This window comes from Mollisia scopiformis, assembly GCF_001500285.1.
Source record: "Mollisia scopiformis unplaced genomic scaffold LY89scaffold_36, whole genome shotgun sequence".
NCBI lineage: Eukaryota > Fungi > Ascomycota > Leotiomycetes > Helotiales > Mollisiaceae > Mollisia > Mollisia scopiformis.
The window spans coordinates 269,883-284,741 of record NW_017263616.1 but is presented as its reverse complement, the minus strand read 5'-3'; the positions used below and the strand labels follow the sequence as shown (position 1 = coordinate 284,741).

The following is a 14,859-nucleotide window of genomic DNA, read 5'->3' as shown; positions in this document are numbered from 1 at the left end:
ACAGGGGGAAATGGGTCTCCTTGAGTATATATATCCCCACCCTGCTCATCCTTTAAATCTTTGTGCTCACATCCATGCCCGGCGATTCACTGGCCAGAAAGGTCGACCTGGAGGTTGTGGTTTTGGATTTTGGCGCTTCGGTGTTGGCGTTTTGCTGCAAATTTCTGTTTTAAATTTTGCGTTCTGGTGTCGATTTCTATCATACATTGTAAACGCAAGACTTGGAAAGGCTACTATCCCAATTGGTGTGGTTTTTCTTATCAAGTTTTCTACGTTGTTGTCAAGAATCTTATATTATTAAAGTTTGGGTAGTCTCCTTCGTTGAAGAGCGATTCTGATGTTCAAGTCAAACTTTTGTTCGGGACGTTGATTCCATTTTGGAGGCACCTAGTGACGGAAAGACGCGGGAATCCCGGTTCCTGAAGAGGAAGTCCATTATTTGCAAGAAGTTGTGGGGATTCGGGGAGAGGAGAGAACGGTAATATTTATAGCTGAAAGAGGTATGTGAGGTGGTGAGTTAAGGCGTCGGGAGAGGCGAATGAGGGAAGGGTTGGAGGAAGGAGGTGAATTACTATTACTCGAAGTGCAGTTTTGAGGTTGATTCTCAACTCCTTGTAAAAGTATGGAGGTGTCTTTCTTTCCTAGCTATATAACCCCTCCCCTCCCTTCAGCTGTTTCTCCACCCAAGCCTACTTTCTTCAACCAAGCCAGCCTGCGACAAGGATTGAAGGTTTGTGCGTCAAGTGTTCTCGCGTGTCGGTATTTAGGTGTTGTATTCTTGCAGCATAATTCTGTTTATGTGAGATGTTCCTCTTGTGGACGGAGAATCTGTTTTGCTGCCAAAGTAATTGTGATGCCGACTCGTTATGAAGTAGTGAACGAAGAAGAAGGAGGGTAGATAAGATGTTTTAGTCTAATGAGTTTAGCGGAAGGAGGTTTGTTGACAATAACAGCTTTATGATTTTGACTTGACGCATGTATTAGCCTTGGCTGCTACGTAGTACTCTTCGTTGAGGATACAGGTGAAGGGGGATAAAATACTTTTCCGTGTTGTGATTAGTTGAAGTAGCCAATTTTCTTGCCTGAGAATAGATCTTGATGTGCAGAGTGGTATTTATAGTCAAGAGTTAGTTGGGGTCTTCAGACTCTAGACTTGTTGGGGTGAATGAGGGGATAAAGCTCGCAGTCATATTTATGACCAGCTCGGTGGTAGAGCTCTTGGTGGAAGTGAATCTGTGGCGTAGGTTTTGATACTACAATGAGAAACTTCCCAATAGACTTGAATGGGAGTTACTACAGAGAAGTGTAGTCCTGGTCGAAGGTGGAGCTGTTGTCTGGATGGAGAAGCCACACAACTGGTCTTGAAGCTTTAATTATCTTCGTTTCATTTCGCTTTCCATGGCTTGGAGATGAGTATTGGATTAGGATTGAAAGGATTCTCCATTGCTGCTGCTTCCTGCATAAAGTATCAATTGGAGGTTAGATAGATACACAGGAGAGAAGAGAAGAAAGAATTGCATCGAGTTGTAGAAGAGGTCTTGCACGTACGTTCAAATGATACTACTGGATTTCGAGATCAGAATTTGGATACTCTAGCGGATAGTTTCCAGTATATTATCCATATAGTCAACACCCAGTGCATTTCATGTTTTCAAATAATGGTAAGGACGTCAAATACTCCTTCCAAATGCGCTTCCATGACCTCGCTTGAGCGCATTAAGATAGCGCCAGCAAGATACCTCAACCACCGCTCCAGCCCTCAAACTTTCGCAACATCGACATGCGCGAAATTGACAGCTTCCCTATCTTCTGACTGATTCGTTCACGAAGTTTCGCACTGTCTTTCGATATTCAGCGCGCAAGACTGCGAATTGTACGTGTCGAATTCATTTCGCCTCCCAACCCTTGATTTCAAGATCAGTTCTCGGTCAAGCACAAGCAAATCTCTTTCGCGAGATCAACCGTGCCTACCTACCTCATTATTGTTTTGACTTCAGATCATTTGCCTGCGAGATATCAGCCAAAGCCACCCGGGAACATATTGAGGTACATTATAATCTCTTCCCTGCCATTTTAAGCATTTCTAACTCCTATAGCCTGTTGTAGACCAATTATCAAAATGGCCGATTCTTCTGACACTACTCCCTCTCCACTTGCTACTGGCATTTCTCCAATATTCTCGACTGCTGGCGAGAACAATACGTCGACTGAGCCTGGCATCGCAGCCGCTTCCTCCTCAACGAACGCTCGTCCAATACAGTCCACTAATGGCGAGACGACTGCGTTGGCTGGTGCTGAAACTCTAACATCCTCCGCTTTGATAGATTTCGCTACTCGATCAGCAGCCACAGAGGCGACCGCATTAACAGAGTTTCACCTCTTCCCGAAGCTAGCTCCGGAGCTGCGAGAAATCATATTGCAAGTTTCTTCAGACACTTAGTTGCTGTGTTATCTTGGGCTCTGTAGCTGTGAACTATTCCAAATTTTGAGGATCATTGGAAGTTCGGGAGGAAGTTCTGATCTTTCACGTCTGTAGTCAATTATTTTCTTTTCGGGTACTAATTTGTTGAGCAGTAAATTCGCTATCCCAACTGGACATAACGGAGAGCGTATGATTCCAATTAAAACCGATATCGACTATACAAAGCTTGGTCGTGCAGCATTATCCTTCAGCATACCACCGAACGCGGAGGCAATTGATTCCAGATGCTGCGATGTATACGACCTCAGCTTATCTGTAACCTCACGCGAGGCTCGCGCTGCCTATTTGTCTTCCTTCACACGATGCATCCACCTCAAGCAGGGGTTTGTCAGATTCGCAGCAAACACTTTAGTCTACATCCCAGATATGGATTATATCGTCTATGGACCCTACTTCGAGCATATGCTTTTGGAAACAGCTCATACTACGAAGTTTCTCGCAGCCGTGGATCACCTTGTGTTGCCATATTCTGTCATGATGGTGTATCTGGCGATTGGTCCACATCATCGTTCCGAAAGATTCACTCTTGCGTGGATGGATTTTCTTATGACCTTCAAATCCTTGACCGGCCATCCAACATCGAGAGAAGGTATTTGGCAACATATGAACGCAAAGACGAGGCTTCTGCTCACGGAGAGGTATGAAGCAACTTCGGTACGCAGACTGAAGGATCACAAAGAGAAACATGTCAGCCTGGAAGCATTCCCAAAGTTATTATGTAGGGGCGTCTCCTGATACTTGTTTACTGGCTTGATAGTACTGGAAATGCTTGGAGTGATGGAATTCAGAAAGTAATAATGGACATTCAGGTAATCTCAGAACGGCCAAGCGTACTCGCGAAGAGGAGCTATGTTCCGTATCTATGGAACTCACCAAGTTGTAGTGTATATGACATTTTCAACCTCTTTCGCTCTTATCTGGGGAAGATGATGCACTTTTTGATTCCCCCTCAAGTCTCAAATATCATTTCGTGAATTAAGTCTGGGTCTCATGCGAGGAAATCTGCCTGCGTCCTCGCAAGAATTCTGTACCCCAAATTTGAGCTTGACTCGTCTCTTATCTACTTGTCTATTCTGCGTCTTCCTCCCATGAATTTTATCTATCTTCTTTCACATTGAACTTCACTGCCACTGCAGTACGGAATAGAATAGCCAACACGATATCGATTCTCAATGGGACATAATAGCAGCGTCTTCCAAGGTGGCGTTTCTTTGTCGAAATCAACGAGCCTACCAAATTTATTTCCTTTTCGTTCTAGAATTGTTTCAGAAAGACCAAATCATGTTTCACCTGGCTTCACCGCCCCGTCTACAATTTTCAAATCTTCTTGGAGGCTTAAACGATCCCTCCAACCCAACTTTGCAACAATTCTTAGACTTCATCATGATCGACAGTTTCCTTTCTGCAACTCCAGAACTCCTGACTTGCATCTTTCGAAGCTGTGACGGTCTTCCTCAAATTCTTTCTCTGGCTAAACTTTATAACGAGCCGTTCTTTAAAGCGAAGGAGGATGGCCATGATGGATTTCTAGGGCGTTGTGAAGATGTGTTGAGGGCTGAGGCTGCGGGATCGTGGACGTTAGGAGACATGTCTGACGAGGATGTGTTGTTTCTGCGCCAATTTGCAGTGAATAATTTTGATATGGTGGATCATTGTCCAACCGGGAAGTGGAGAAATGACTATTATGAGGCTGTATTTGGTCCCTTTGCTTCTTGGTTAATAGGAGATGGTCGATCTCGGGCGCGTCAGGAGAATGTAGGGTCCTCTTCGGACGAACAAGACGAGGATGAAGAACCTGGTGATGGCAAGAAGAGGGCCATTCAATAGCTAATGTCTCTTCTGGTTGCATGCGAGCTGGTCTGTGCCATCCATCAAACATCACAATTCATGAAAAATCGGCCTATTTGATCAAAAAACTTGATGTTTTATAATTATGAGTGCTTTTCATGAACGCTTATACAGCGGATGGGCCGCAATTCTAGGATATAATATTTAGAATATAATATTAATTATTTTAATAAATTATTTTAGGGAAGAACGCATAAAAGTGGTACTATTTGATAGAGAAGTTTAAGGATTGTTTATATTGAAAAAAGTAAGTGATATATTAAATAAATGTCTTCGGAATATCGCACTTTAATAATTATAATTATGAGAGTAAATGAATTAGAAAGGGGGGGAAGGGGGGCCGGTCTTTCATTCGTAGGTAAAATTTGCCCGCATTCTTTGAATTTTGGTGGAAAGCACTCATTTTGATAGCACATTCCAGCCGGTAAATAACCGTTCATGAAAACCAGCATAATTCAAAAACTGCTATGTTTTTGATGAATGGTGCGTTTTATGAATGGGACAGACCAGAGCACCTGATCTGCAAGTTCACCAATGGTGATGGCAAGGGCCATTTCCGCCGCCTCCAGCAGCCAAATCCAGCTTTCCAAGGAAACACTAGAACAGTGTCTGCCGTGCTGTTTGGACTTTTTCGAGTAGAAGAGATCACCATGCCTGCCGTCTTCGATAAAGATCTCCAAGATGTCTTGCTCATCGCCAACCCTCATCCAGCTTTGCGGAATACCGAAGGACAATATCTAATGTCAACATCATTTTGGCTCTGCTTGAGCAGAAATCGAGAATTCCTACATGGCTCTTTGACGATGAACATCCAGATCCGCCACCGATATTTGGCTTGTGGCATGTTACTCTACGCCGCTATCTCAATCTAGGATTCGCGGAAAACAGCTTCTGGATGTGGAGAGAAAATCAATGGTTTGATGACGTTGGCGGTGGTGTGGTGTTTGAAGAGCCGGAGTGGGCCATTGTGGAAGAATATGTTGCAGGTAGAGTTTCGTGGGCTTGTAGGGATCAAGGATGAAACTTGTCGAGAGAATGAGGGGAGTGTATTCTCATGTATCAAGGCTGTCAAATGTTGCAAAGCACTGAAAAACAGTTTCTTGTCACGTAGATTAGACTGGACGTCACTTGTGGGAGCTACAGTATCTGCGTGTGAAGGCAGGCTACTATTGATGGATGTGGAAGACGGTATTTGGATCCTATAGAAGTTGTGAGAGGCTCACGCTCCTCAATTCAACGGGTCTGTTCTCAATGTCGTAAGATCCCGAAACAGTAAGTCTGTGAATCGCCAATTAGTTTCACAAGATAGAATTTCATTTCACAAAGACTTTTTAACTGCACGTCACATGTAGGCTACTATAAGAATAGTACCAACTTTGTAACAAGCACTGTTTGACTTCTTCTCTTGGCTAGAAAGAGTGATGGGAAAACAAAATGTGACAATTATCTCCTTCAACGGCAAAGCTAACAAAATTGAAGTGTAATCACATAACTAGTTGGGACTTATCACTCGAAAGAGATGTGCATTGTGCGACTAAGCCTGGTCCTGTAGCATGTCCACTCACCCGTTCATGATTCTCTACCCTTGTTCAAGTGGAGAACATCCTCAGAATCAAGTGAAATTCCTCCGGATCCACATCATGTACACCATAAGAGAAAGATTTCTAGTCCCGCCACTACCCGATCCGGCGGTCTCCAAAAGCTCCTTCTTAGTCGCATACATACCCCACCACCTCGTAAGCATCGTAAATTCCTCCATATTCTGAGTGGGCACCCAACGAATAGGAGATAGCTCAACCTTTTCCAGCCCTTCAAAGCACGCCAAAAACCTCTTACAGACTCCCATGCTAGCCCAATGGAGCGAAATCTTTAGCATCTTGACTTCCTTCGTCCACTTTTGGACGCTCATGAAATCCCAAAACAATGAATCATGCATTGTTGGGGAGCTTGCACCAAACAGATAAAGTGTATCGTCTACCCCAAACCGAATGACAATAGACCGTCCTGTTAGGGTGTTGATAAGATCGATCGTCGACGGCATGGCAGCGACATAGGCATTTCTCGCTTCGTGGCAAGTGCATGACATACCGCTGTTTGAAAGAGTGGCTATGTTGATTCTTTGTGCGTAGCCTTGATAGCTGAGCGTACATTTGGAAGCTTTGTGCATGGGCGACAGTCTTGCGCAGACATGGATCGTGGTAGGAACCGGGAGAGCGGCTTTCCAAATTTTGAGACGAAGCTCAACCGGAAGCTTAGGGAAGAACTTGAATTCATCAAAAGTTTGTAGTTGTCGACCTTTGCTGACGACTCCGACTTCGTTTTGCTCGGGTGACGTGATTGGATCCATGATCGCAATTGACGAGGAAGAGCAGATGGGATCGGTATCGGAGTTGGCTTGAATTGTACGACCAACTTTCATGTTGGTGTGAGCTTGGCTGGAACGTAGGCTCAGCATCAGGATATCTCTTGGCGCAAGTGTAGAGGACACTTCGTGGGACTCGATATTGGGCAGCATTGCAACTTGCTGTGTTTCTGTAGAGCCTTGAATGAGCTTGTCGGTGATACTTAGTCTTCGACAGAGGATGGGGAAGTTTTGCGTAGTGATATCTCAGCGCTGCGCGCAACAGTATCCAAGAGAGTCGTAGAATTTGCGGCGACGGCAGGAGATCGTTGTTCACTGGTTTCGAGATCGTAGAAGGGGGGGTGGGACATAATTTCCGATTGTGGCGCTGTTTGGTTTAAGATATATATTAATTATTCACTGCTACAGCTAAAAGTGGGGCTAGGCGTAGCTTTCGCTTGTTTTCCTCTCAGCTCTTTTAAAATTATTAAACGCGTGCCCGGCTAAGACATTTCGAATACCACTTGCACTCAATTTCTTACAACTACGAGGAGACAAATCCGGTAACTAGTTCACACTTTTGAAATACGGCGTCTTCAATTCTGGCTAACTAACTTCCAAGGCTCTGACAGTACCCAGCCTTCCTCAAAGTGGTGCTGTTAAATCCCGAAGGAATCTAATGCTAACACTTTATGGAATGGAAGTTCTTTTCACTTGTTTATACGTGAAATTAGTGTGTTATAGAGGGTTACTAATCCGTGAAAAGGTGTCTTGTTCAAATGCGAGTATTTCACAATCTCCACGTGTATAAGTCAAGAAAGTATGAATTAAATGCTGGAAGCAAGCCAAAAATGGATTGAGAACCCCTTCAGAGCAACAGGGCCTTCTCACCCCCAGACACGCAGTGATTGTGGCCACTGAAGCCAAGTCATGATTTTGAACCCCAGGACCATGCCCCAGACTGCCTCCCAAAAAGAAAAAGTCTAAACGACCCCCACACTAACCAACGACTGGCCCCACAACTACATGACAGTGTTCCTCAACGCTACACTTTCTTCCTGGCTTCAATAGGTCAAGATCACCCATGCATGACTCAAGTCAATGCCCATTTAGTCCGTGTAGCATTGGAACGAGGCAAAGCCGATACCATAGTTAGAGGCACAGTCTGGGCCATCCGGAGTGCCAGCAGGCTCCGAGAGACCTTCGCAGTTGCTGTACTCGTAAAAGTCACAGTAGCAGCCACCGAAGCCGTTGCAGTTGGCGATGTTGGCACTGTTAGTACCTCCGTATTGGTAAGTGTAGCAGCTTCCGTCGGTTGGTACATTGGGTGGTGAGACAAGGTAGTCGGAGCAGCCACCGTCCGTATACTATTGATAAATCAGTACACACTTTCGACTGAGATCTGGGAGTCGACGAGTTCATCCGGAGATTTGTGATAATATCTCAGCTGCCGAGGAGGCTGCCAAAGACTTCGGCTCCTATGACGAATGCAGACCAAGGGCAGAATTTGACGTACATAGTTGATATGAATAGAGCCAGCAGAAGCCAAAGAGGCAACGGAAAGAACGAAGGCTGTAATGAACTTCATATTGAAAGTGGCTCTGGTGCAGAAATATTCGACTTCAGCTTTGTTGCGTCTGTATGGGAAAGAATGCAGAGGATAGCCAGGAGTGATGTGGGAAATCGTGAATGTTTTATACATATTTAATCCAGCCTCTGAGAACCAAACCCAATAGAGACTTTCCCATCAGATGACTCTTCGAGTCTTTGTGATCTTGATGATGTGGTAGTACAAACTTCCATGTCAATGTAACATTGTATATAAATAATCAAGTGAGACGCTGAATAACGACTTTGGTGATCTTGATGAGGATCCATTCCCAATATTCATTGAGTAAACTTGGAAACGCACGGCACATACGAGACTAGAGGCTGAACCGCGGCCGAATCCTTCCCTGATAGCGACCCCACACAACAGCAAAGTCAACGCATGCTATAAATTCCTGGATTGCTGCTCTGACCGACGATTTTGCTTAGTTATGGTGGCTCACATCAGCGACTCTGCGAGGGAAACGCTTTCCTCGGCATTCTCGGCTTGTGCCTATGACTAAAGTCAATACTTTTTCAATGCTACCTAGAAGCATACCCACTAAAATGGATGAATTGAATTGATTAATCTCAAAAACATGAAGACGATCCTATCCCTGAAGAATAAATCCGAGGTTGCTTATTATAGTTGCGATAATATCAGATGTGACTTGTAGGCTAAACTTGATTTTGTTGACTATAACTTGAAGATATGCTAGAAAAGAGTTACTATTACGAGAGATTAACTTGAATAGACTCAATCATATCAACACAGCTATCTTGTAAGGCCTCATGCCATCTAAAAGTTATTTTCTCCATTCCTAGGCTCTATACGAAAAAGAATGTGTGTTCCCTATACTTTATCCGCCTAACTAAATCCCATTATCATCCTTCGACTCTGCTCTATGGCAACTCCAAGAACATGTTCCTCAATCTTTCGTAGTCAGGAGTTCCTAAACCCGTGACAGGATCCCATCCTTCAGCGGCATTAAAAGCAGGGTTGGCACCACAGCCCTCATTTTGCCCCACTACCACGTCGTTTAGCGCCTCAGGATGGGAATATAAAGCAGGGTTTATGAATCCCACAACACTCTTACCAGCGTTGAGCAACTCGTTATTGATCATGGAAATAATCGAAGCAAAAACAGGCGCAGATGCCGATGTTCCGTCAATAGCAGTCAAGTTTCCGTCGATTATGGCAAGGTATCTGTATGCTAGAGCCGCTACATCCGGAAACCCGCGGCCGCCACTAGTGAAATAACCTAGAGCCTCGAGTGTTCCCAGGTGTACATTCTGGTGGTCTTGGTATTGTGAGATGGCCACTTGCTGATATGGCGGCACGGTAAATACGTTGCTGAATCCTCCGCCTGATGACAAGATGCTTCCATTGCCGAAATCTCTATATATGGCCGTCTCATTGGTCAAAGACGGGTCATTCATTGTGGATGTGGTTAGCGTTGCGGAGAGGTTGAATTCTGTGGACTTCTCTGTGCCTCCGACCGATGTTACCCAAGGACAGCTAGCTGGCCATTGAGGACTGAATTTGCCAGTCGTTGCATTTGAAGCTCCCGTGTCGGCGTCGATACATGTTCCAGGTAACACTCCACTTGCAGTGCCTGTGTCACCGCTGGAAACAATAACCGTGACGCCCATAAGTCCCAACTTCAAGAACTCGAGGCATTGACGCTGCAAGTACTGAGGCGAGAAGTCAACTTCTGGGCTGGAGTACGAGATAGACAAAACCTGAGGTGGCGTGGCAGTGCCGCAATCTGTGGTTTGATTATAGCCCCCTAAGAGAGGATCAGGGAATGTAGGGTCGATAGATGAATTGAGAGCGTCGCAATAATACTTGTCGAACGCCGCTAACATGTCATTCAAGTCTCCCCCAAGAAGTTCGTCGCCAACCTGGATGTTTTTCACTGGTTGAGGTCTCGTTAGAGCCATGGCATACTCGAAATCCAAATCTGGTTCCAGGTTGAATGCTTCTAGCTGATATTCCGTCTGCAGGTAACCTCCATCGATTGGCTCAACGAAAGGCCGCTGCCCGATCAGGTCTGGTTGAAACATCGTGAAGAACTGGTCAAGGTCATCTGGCAGCCAAGTGACCCAAGCGATTTCATAGATGCCAAAGGAGTTATTCGGATGAGGCGTAGTGCTTAGTGGGATATTGTAAAGCTTTCTTAAACAAGATAGCGCGGTATATTGGTTGCAGTCCACATTTGTAGAATTCGATGAGTCTGCTTCAGCTTGTGGAACTTGAGCAAGTGGCCGTCGGAAATCGGGCTTGTTCGGGGCCCGAGGTGGAGGCTGCTGAAGAGATCGTCGAACTGTGGCCACGTAGTCGATGGATGAGCTCAACGAATCCGGAATATTGTAAGGCCCACAATCAATCCAACTCTTCCCCTTTTGTCCATCAATGAAGCGGGAACAAGTCGTATTGAATAGCCTTTCGACGTCACCAACAGTTAAGTCAATCAAGATGTGTCCCCTGCCATGGGAGCCCGATAATTGGGCGGCGGAGATCCCAGAGCTATGTAACCAGCCAACAGCGGCCGACACATCCTTTGCCTGGGGTGAAAAAAATTTAACGATTTCTCGCGCGGTCCAATGTTGCCCATATTCTGGCGAGGTAGGATCCGAGACCTTGAGTAGAGACTCGACGGCATAGTCGACATTGGATTGGACAAAAGCCAATTGAATCTGAACTTGAGATGATGCTTGAGCCTTTTCTCTTTTGAGAAGGTGTGGTGAAAGTGAGGGAAATAAATTTTCGTGTAGAAGCTCCATGGTGCTAAGTGCCGCAAGAGCCGAACACATGAGCGAGAGGGAAATCAAGTAGAAAAATGCCATAGCAATTGCTGGGCTTGTACGATATAGGTAAAGAAAGTACTTTTTCCATCCTAGTGATGTGCATTGGGCTCTGTTATATTTAAGTCGGAAATCGGATGAGAAAACGATATGCTAACGTTGATCATATATTTGCAGCCAATGCCCAATCAAGCACCTTTAGTAAGAGGTAATTGATTATGTGTATTAAACATGTAGCTAAGCGACGGCCCGTTAAGCTTTGTAGCGGGACGATCTCTGCAAGTAAGCGGCACATGGTTTGAGGAACATGAGAGTCAGCTTACAAATTGTGCATTTTGAGCAGTTGTATGGCTTGGCAACCCTAGTAAATGAGAAAAGTGATCCGAACTTGCAGAATGATTTTAAACCCTGCTACATATCTAGGTAAGAAAGTAAGCTGACTGTCTATCTAGTGAGTGTGTCAATGTTCAGATGATAGAAACCCATGACAAACATTGAAGACAGCATTTTTGGTGACATTTTGGACACCGGAGCACGATGCTGTTCAAGTATAAATGGTGTCCAAAGTACGCCCACGTTCGATATCTTTCCAAAAGCATCCACGACTCAAATCAAACATCAATCACAATTTCATCTTCAGAGAATTCAACATGAAGTTCCTTCTACTTCATATCATCTTGGCCGCGGCCAGTGTTGCTTCTGCTATCGCAGTTCCAAGCACTGTTGCTGATACAAACATCGAGAAGCGTGTAAGACAACCTTCAGTATACTACGAGCAGAACATCATGACTAACCTCAATTTGCTGAACAGGGCTGGGGAGTATGTATTCCATGACCTTAGCCGGATTTGGAGCTAACGAATGCTTCTTAGGCAGCATGTCTCCTGAAATGTGCATCTGTATCGGGTAATGTCGCAGAGTATGCAGCCTGTTTGGCTGCTTGCACAGCTCAAGGGGTTCCCGACGGTGCCGTTACCGTCGACGAATAGACAGGCACTGTCAATTCTTCCTGAAGGCAATCGTGATGTCCGTTTCGGACTTGAGATGTCAAACCAAGCGGAAGGGGGGAGGGGAGGTGGGAGGTTCAGAATTAGGATTGCAGCTAGCTTTGAAGCCAGAATCCTAACATTCAAACATGTTCTGTACACTGAGCCTTGATTGATGTTTTTCCAGTTCCATTCGACCTTCGTTTGAATTATATCCTTCCTTCCCTTCGATACTATAGTTCCGTTTCTATTAACGGAGAATATCTTCAGTAAAGTAGATCAATCTTTATATAATAGCCGAGGATAGTTCTCTTGGGGAGCTAAGAGGAGAAGCCCGAAGTTGCATTGCATTGGTTAGCTGTACTTAAAAGGAAAAGCAGTCAAGCTTTGAAGATCAGCACATGAATCAATGGATGGATAAAAAGACTTTGTCCATAAGACTTTGCTCTCATTAGAGTGCTTCTGCAAAAGCACATCTTTGTTTAGACATCACATTCAAGCAACACATCATAAGAGAAGACTTTCCATTCCATTCGCTCACCCGAACGAAATGTAAGCATTCTAAAGTACAAAAGTACACTATGGCAGTCGAGGATCAGACCGCAAGTGTGTATCTCAGCTACATATTCAAGTCCAAGCAGGGGGTGAACGTGTCCCATTGTAGAGAATACCCGCACAAGTACCGAAGAAAGAACAACCAAATGCTATATCATGAGGAAGCTCAGTCCAAGCACAGTTGCAAGTGTTTCAACTCCATGTCATGAGAATCCGCAAGAGCACCGAAAAATAAACAGCCAACTTGAGATTATGAGAGTCCCCGCAAGCACTGAAGAGAAAGCAACCCAGCGCCATATCATGAGGAAGCCCGGTCAAAACACAAGAAGAAAGTGTCCCAGCTCCAGATCGTGCAAATCCGTACAGCCACGGAAGAAAGAGCACGCAACTCCAGACCATCTATCCTCTCAAAAGCCAGCTCGATACACGTAGGTAATACCATAATGCCCGGTTTCCGGAACACCAGGAAATGGATCACGGTACGTAATCGTAGGCAACTTCCTCTCGACCTCCGGATCGATCTTAACACCAGCATAATCTCTCTGGATCCGAGTAATGAAGTCATCAACTGATTCCCAAGGAAAGATGTCCCTGATCCAAGCAGGTACCGCGTTCTTCTTCAACAAACAGATCCTCAGCGTAGTCGTTCTCTCAACCAGCGCCTGGCACCCAGCACGGTTGAGACGCAGTCCTTGATACCGGAGGATAACCTGATCAACGGCCTCGACGCGGTCTAGGCTCGGAAATCTCGGCATGTGCTGAGATAAGAGCGCATCAACCTTGTCGTCGACCAGCTCATCGATACTAACCATCAAGTTCCTGACGCCGGTCGCCCAAGTAGGTTGTATGAGACTACAGCGGTCCAAGAGAGAACCCCTGAGTACTCCCAAGTTCCGGACGAAGAGCTGATCATGGATGCCGAAGCGGAGGATACCATGGCCTGAACTGGTTGTGCGAAGGTGTGGGCGGTCGGCCCCGCAATCACATCCTAGGCGGCGGCAGACAGCGAAGGGGATCTCGAAGGGGAAGGCATTTTTGTAGGCTTTGCTGGACTCGCTACAAACGCGTAGCATGGCGGTTGGGCGGGGGAGAGCGTCGGCGAAGGTTTCGGGGAGAAGGTGTTGGAAGGTGCAGTGTTGGAAGGTCCAGGGCATGGATTGCATGAATAAGATGCCTACGATATGGTAATTAGTAATTCTGCTCCAAGTCCTTTTGGAATTTCGAAATCGAACGTCCAGAGAATTGCAGGACATTCGAAAAAGCGCAAAACTCACCGGGTTCAGGGACAGCCATCTCCCAAATCATCTTCTGCAGCTCGGCAGGAAAGCGAGAAAACTGGTGGAAAGTCGGGGGCTTAGGTTGTACTCTTCTGCGATAGTTGGTTCCAGCTTGAGCGTCTGTCGTTGTTAGATGTGTGAACGTGACGCGCAAAGACCGAGGAACTTACTAGGGGCAACAGCAGCAACGGGTCCAATGTATGGACTTTCTTCAGTTTCTGATTGTCTCGAAAGCTTGCGCCAGGCTTTGGACAGCGCTTTGCGCATGCGCTTCAACACTTTCTTGGCTTTGGAAGCCATGGTGTTGTTGTTGTCGAAGAGAGGAGAAGACAAGGCGAGGCCGAGAGAGGCGCGTAAACTATAGATCGAGCGAAACGCGCTAGTGGTTGAAAGCGAAGAGCTCTTGATATTGCGAAGCGGGGAAGTGACGTCGGTATAGCACTTATTATGAAGTGAAGAACTCAGAACATTTAGACGTCTGTGTTATCGATAGACAACTGCTATTCACGGCTCTAGCCTCATAGAATTGAGAACACTGTAACGTTTTTGCATTGGATGTACAATCGGCATGTACAATTATATTTTTTAGCAATGAAGAATTATACACATACTGACGTCTTTGCCATGAATAAACAATTTTCTTTTATAACTGCAATAAAGAATCATAGACAAAATAACATTTTTGCATTGGAAGCACAATCGACCATTAAAAGTATGTATGTTGCTAATGAAAAATTATGAATATGTTAACGTCTTTGCATCGAATACAAAATCGTGGTTTGTAACTATATTATTATGAAAAAAGCAACTATACAAATGCTAATGTCTTTGGCTCAGATAGACAATCGCCCTCCACAATTATGTGACCAAAGAACTGTAAACAATCTAACGCCTCCGTCAAGGTTAACCAATCGTCCTCAACAAATATATCCTTATGATGTGAAAATCTCTACACATCCTAACGCGTTTGTCACGG

At 45.2% G+C, this 14,859-nt stretch overlaps 8 protein-coding genes across 8 annotated transcripts; 4 read left to right on the top strand and 4 right to left on the bottom strand.

The window, feature by feature from the left end:
- Window positions 1-2,119: 2,119 nt before the first annotated feature.
- Window positions 2,120-3,217, top strand: LY89DRAFT_742784 (uncharacterized protein; the record flags this gene model as incomplete). Its single annotated transcript, XM_018220873.1, has 2 exons — window positions 2,120-2,439; window positions 2,575-3,217. 2 exons carry the CDS (start codon window positions 2,120-2,122, stop codon window positions 3,215-3,217), a joined length of 963 nt encoding a protein of 320 aa, XP_018061911.1.
- A 648-nt stretch (window positions 3,218-3,865) lies between these two features.
- Window positions 3,866-4,309, top strand: LY89DRAFT_742783 (uncharacterized protein; the record flags this gene model as incomplete). Its single annotated transcript, XM_018220872.1, has 1 exon — window positions 3,866-4,309. One exon carries the CDS (start codon window positions 3,866-3,868, stop codon window positions 4,307-4,309), a length of 444 nt encoding a protein of 147 aa, XP_018061910.1.
- A 488-nt stretch (window positions 4,310-4,797) lies between these two features.
- On the top strand, window positions 4,798-5,202 carry LY89DRAFT_677771 (uncharacterized protein; the record flags this gene model as incomplete). The annotated part of the gene is made up of 1 exon (XM_018213703.1): window positions 4,798-5,202. One exon carries the CDS (start codon window positions 4,798-4,800, stop codon window positions 5,200-5,202), a length of 405 nt encoding a protein of 134 aa, XP_018061909.1.
- Window positions 5,203-5,942: 740 nt separating this feature from the next.
- LY89DRAFT_677770 (uncharacterized protein) lies at window positions 5,943-6,845 on the bottom strand (the record flags this gene model as incomplete). The annotated part of the gene is made up of 1 exon (XM_018213702.1): window positions 5,943-6,845. The coding sequence occupies one exon, from the start codon at window positions 6,843-6,845 to the stop codon at window positions 5,943-5,945; it is 903 nt and encodes a 300-aa protein (XP_018061908.1).
- Window positions 6,846-7,780: 935 nt separating this feature from the next.
- Window positions 7,781-8,270, bottom strand: LY89DRAFT_789630 (uncharacterized protein; the record flags this gene model as incomplete). Its single annotated transcript, XM_018223281.1, has 2 exons — window positions 8,188-8,270; window positions 7,781-8,038 (listed from the first exon to the last, which is right to left on the bottom strand). The coding sequence occupies exons 1-2, from the start codon at window positions 8,257-8,259 to the stop codon at window positions 7,781-7,783; spliced, it is 330 nt and encodes a 109-aa protein (XP_018061907.1). The 5' UTR covers window positions 8,260-8,270.
- Window positions 8,271-9,028: 758 nt separating this feature from the next.
- LY89DRAFT_712030 (subtilisin-like protein) lies at window positions 9,029-11,172 on the bottom strand (the record flags this gene model as incomplete). The annotated part of the gene is made up of 2 exons (XM_018217949.1): window positions 9,029-10,982; window positions 11,149-11,172. The coding sequence occupies 2 exons, from the start codon at window positions 11,170-11,172 to the stop codon at window positions 9,162-9,164; spliced, it is 1,845 nt and encodes a 614-aa protein (XP_018061906.1). The 3' UTR covers window positions 9,029-9,161.
- A 311-nt stretch (window positions 11,173-11,483) lies between these two features.
- Window positions 11,484-12,249, top strand: LY89DRAFT_691640 (uncharacterized protein). The gene is made up of 3 exons (XM_018216377.1): window positions 11,484-11,815; window positions 11,878-11,886; window positions 11,938-12,249. Exons 1-3 carry the CDS (start codon window positions 11,717-11,719, stop codon window positions 12,052-12,054), a joined length of 225 nt encoding a protein of 74 aa, XP_018061905.1. The 5' UTR covers window positions 11,484-11,716; the 3' UTR covers window positions 12,055-12,249.
- A 764-nt stretch (window positions 12,250-13,013) lies between these two features.
- Window positions 13,014-14,183, bottom strand: LY89DRAFT_766179 (uncharacterized protein; the record flags this gene model as incomplete). The annotated part of the gene is made up of 3 exons (XM_018221716.1): window positions 13,014-13,780; window positions 13,881-14,003; window positions 14,054-14,183. The coding sequence occupies 3 exons, from the start codon at window positions 14,181-14,183 to the stop codon at window positions 13,014-13,016; spliced, it is 1,020 nt and encodes a 339-aa protein (XP_018061904.1).
- Between the last annotated feature and the right edge of the window lie 676 nt (window positions 14,184-14,859).

Excerpts from the sequence above, each read along its gene's own strand:
- LY89DRAFT_691640 (XM_018216377.1), top strand. The coding sequence starts at position 11,717 with ATGAAGTTCCTTCTACTTCATATCATCTTGGCCGCGGCCAGTGTTGCT.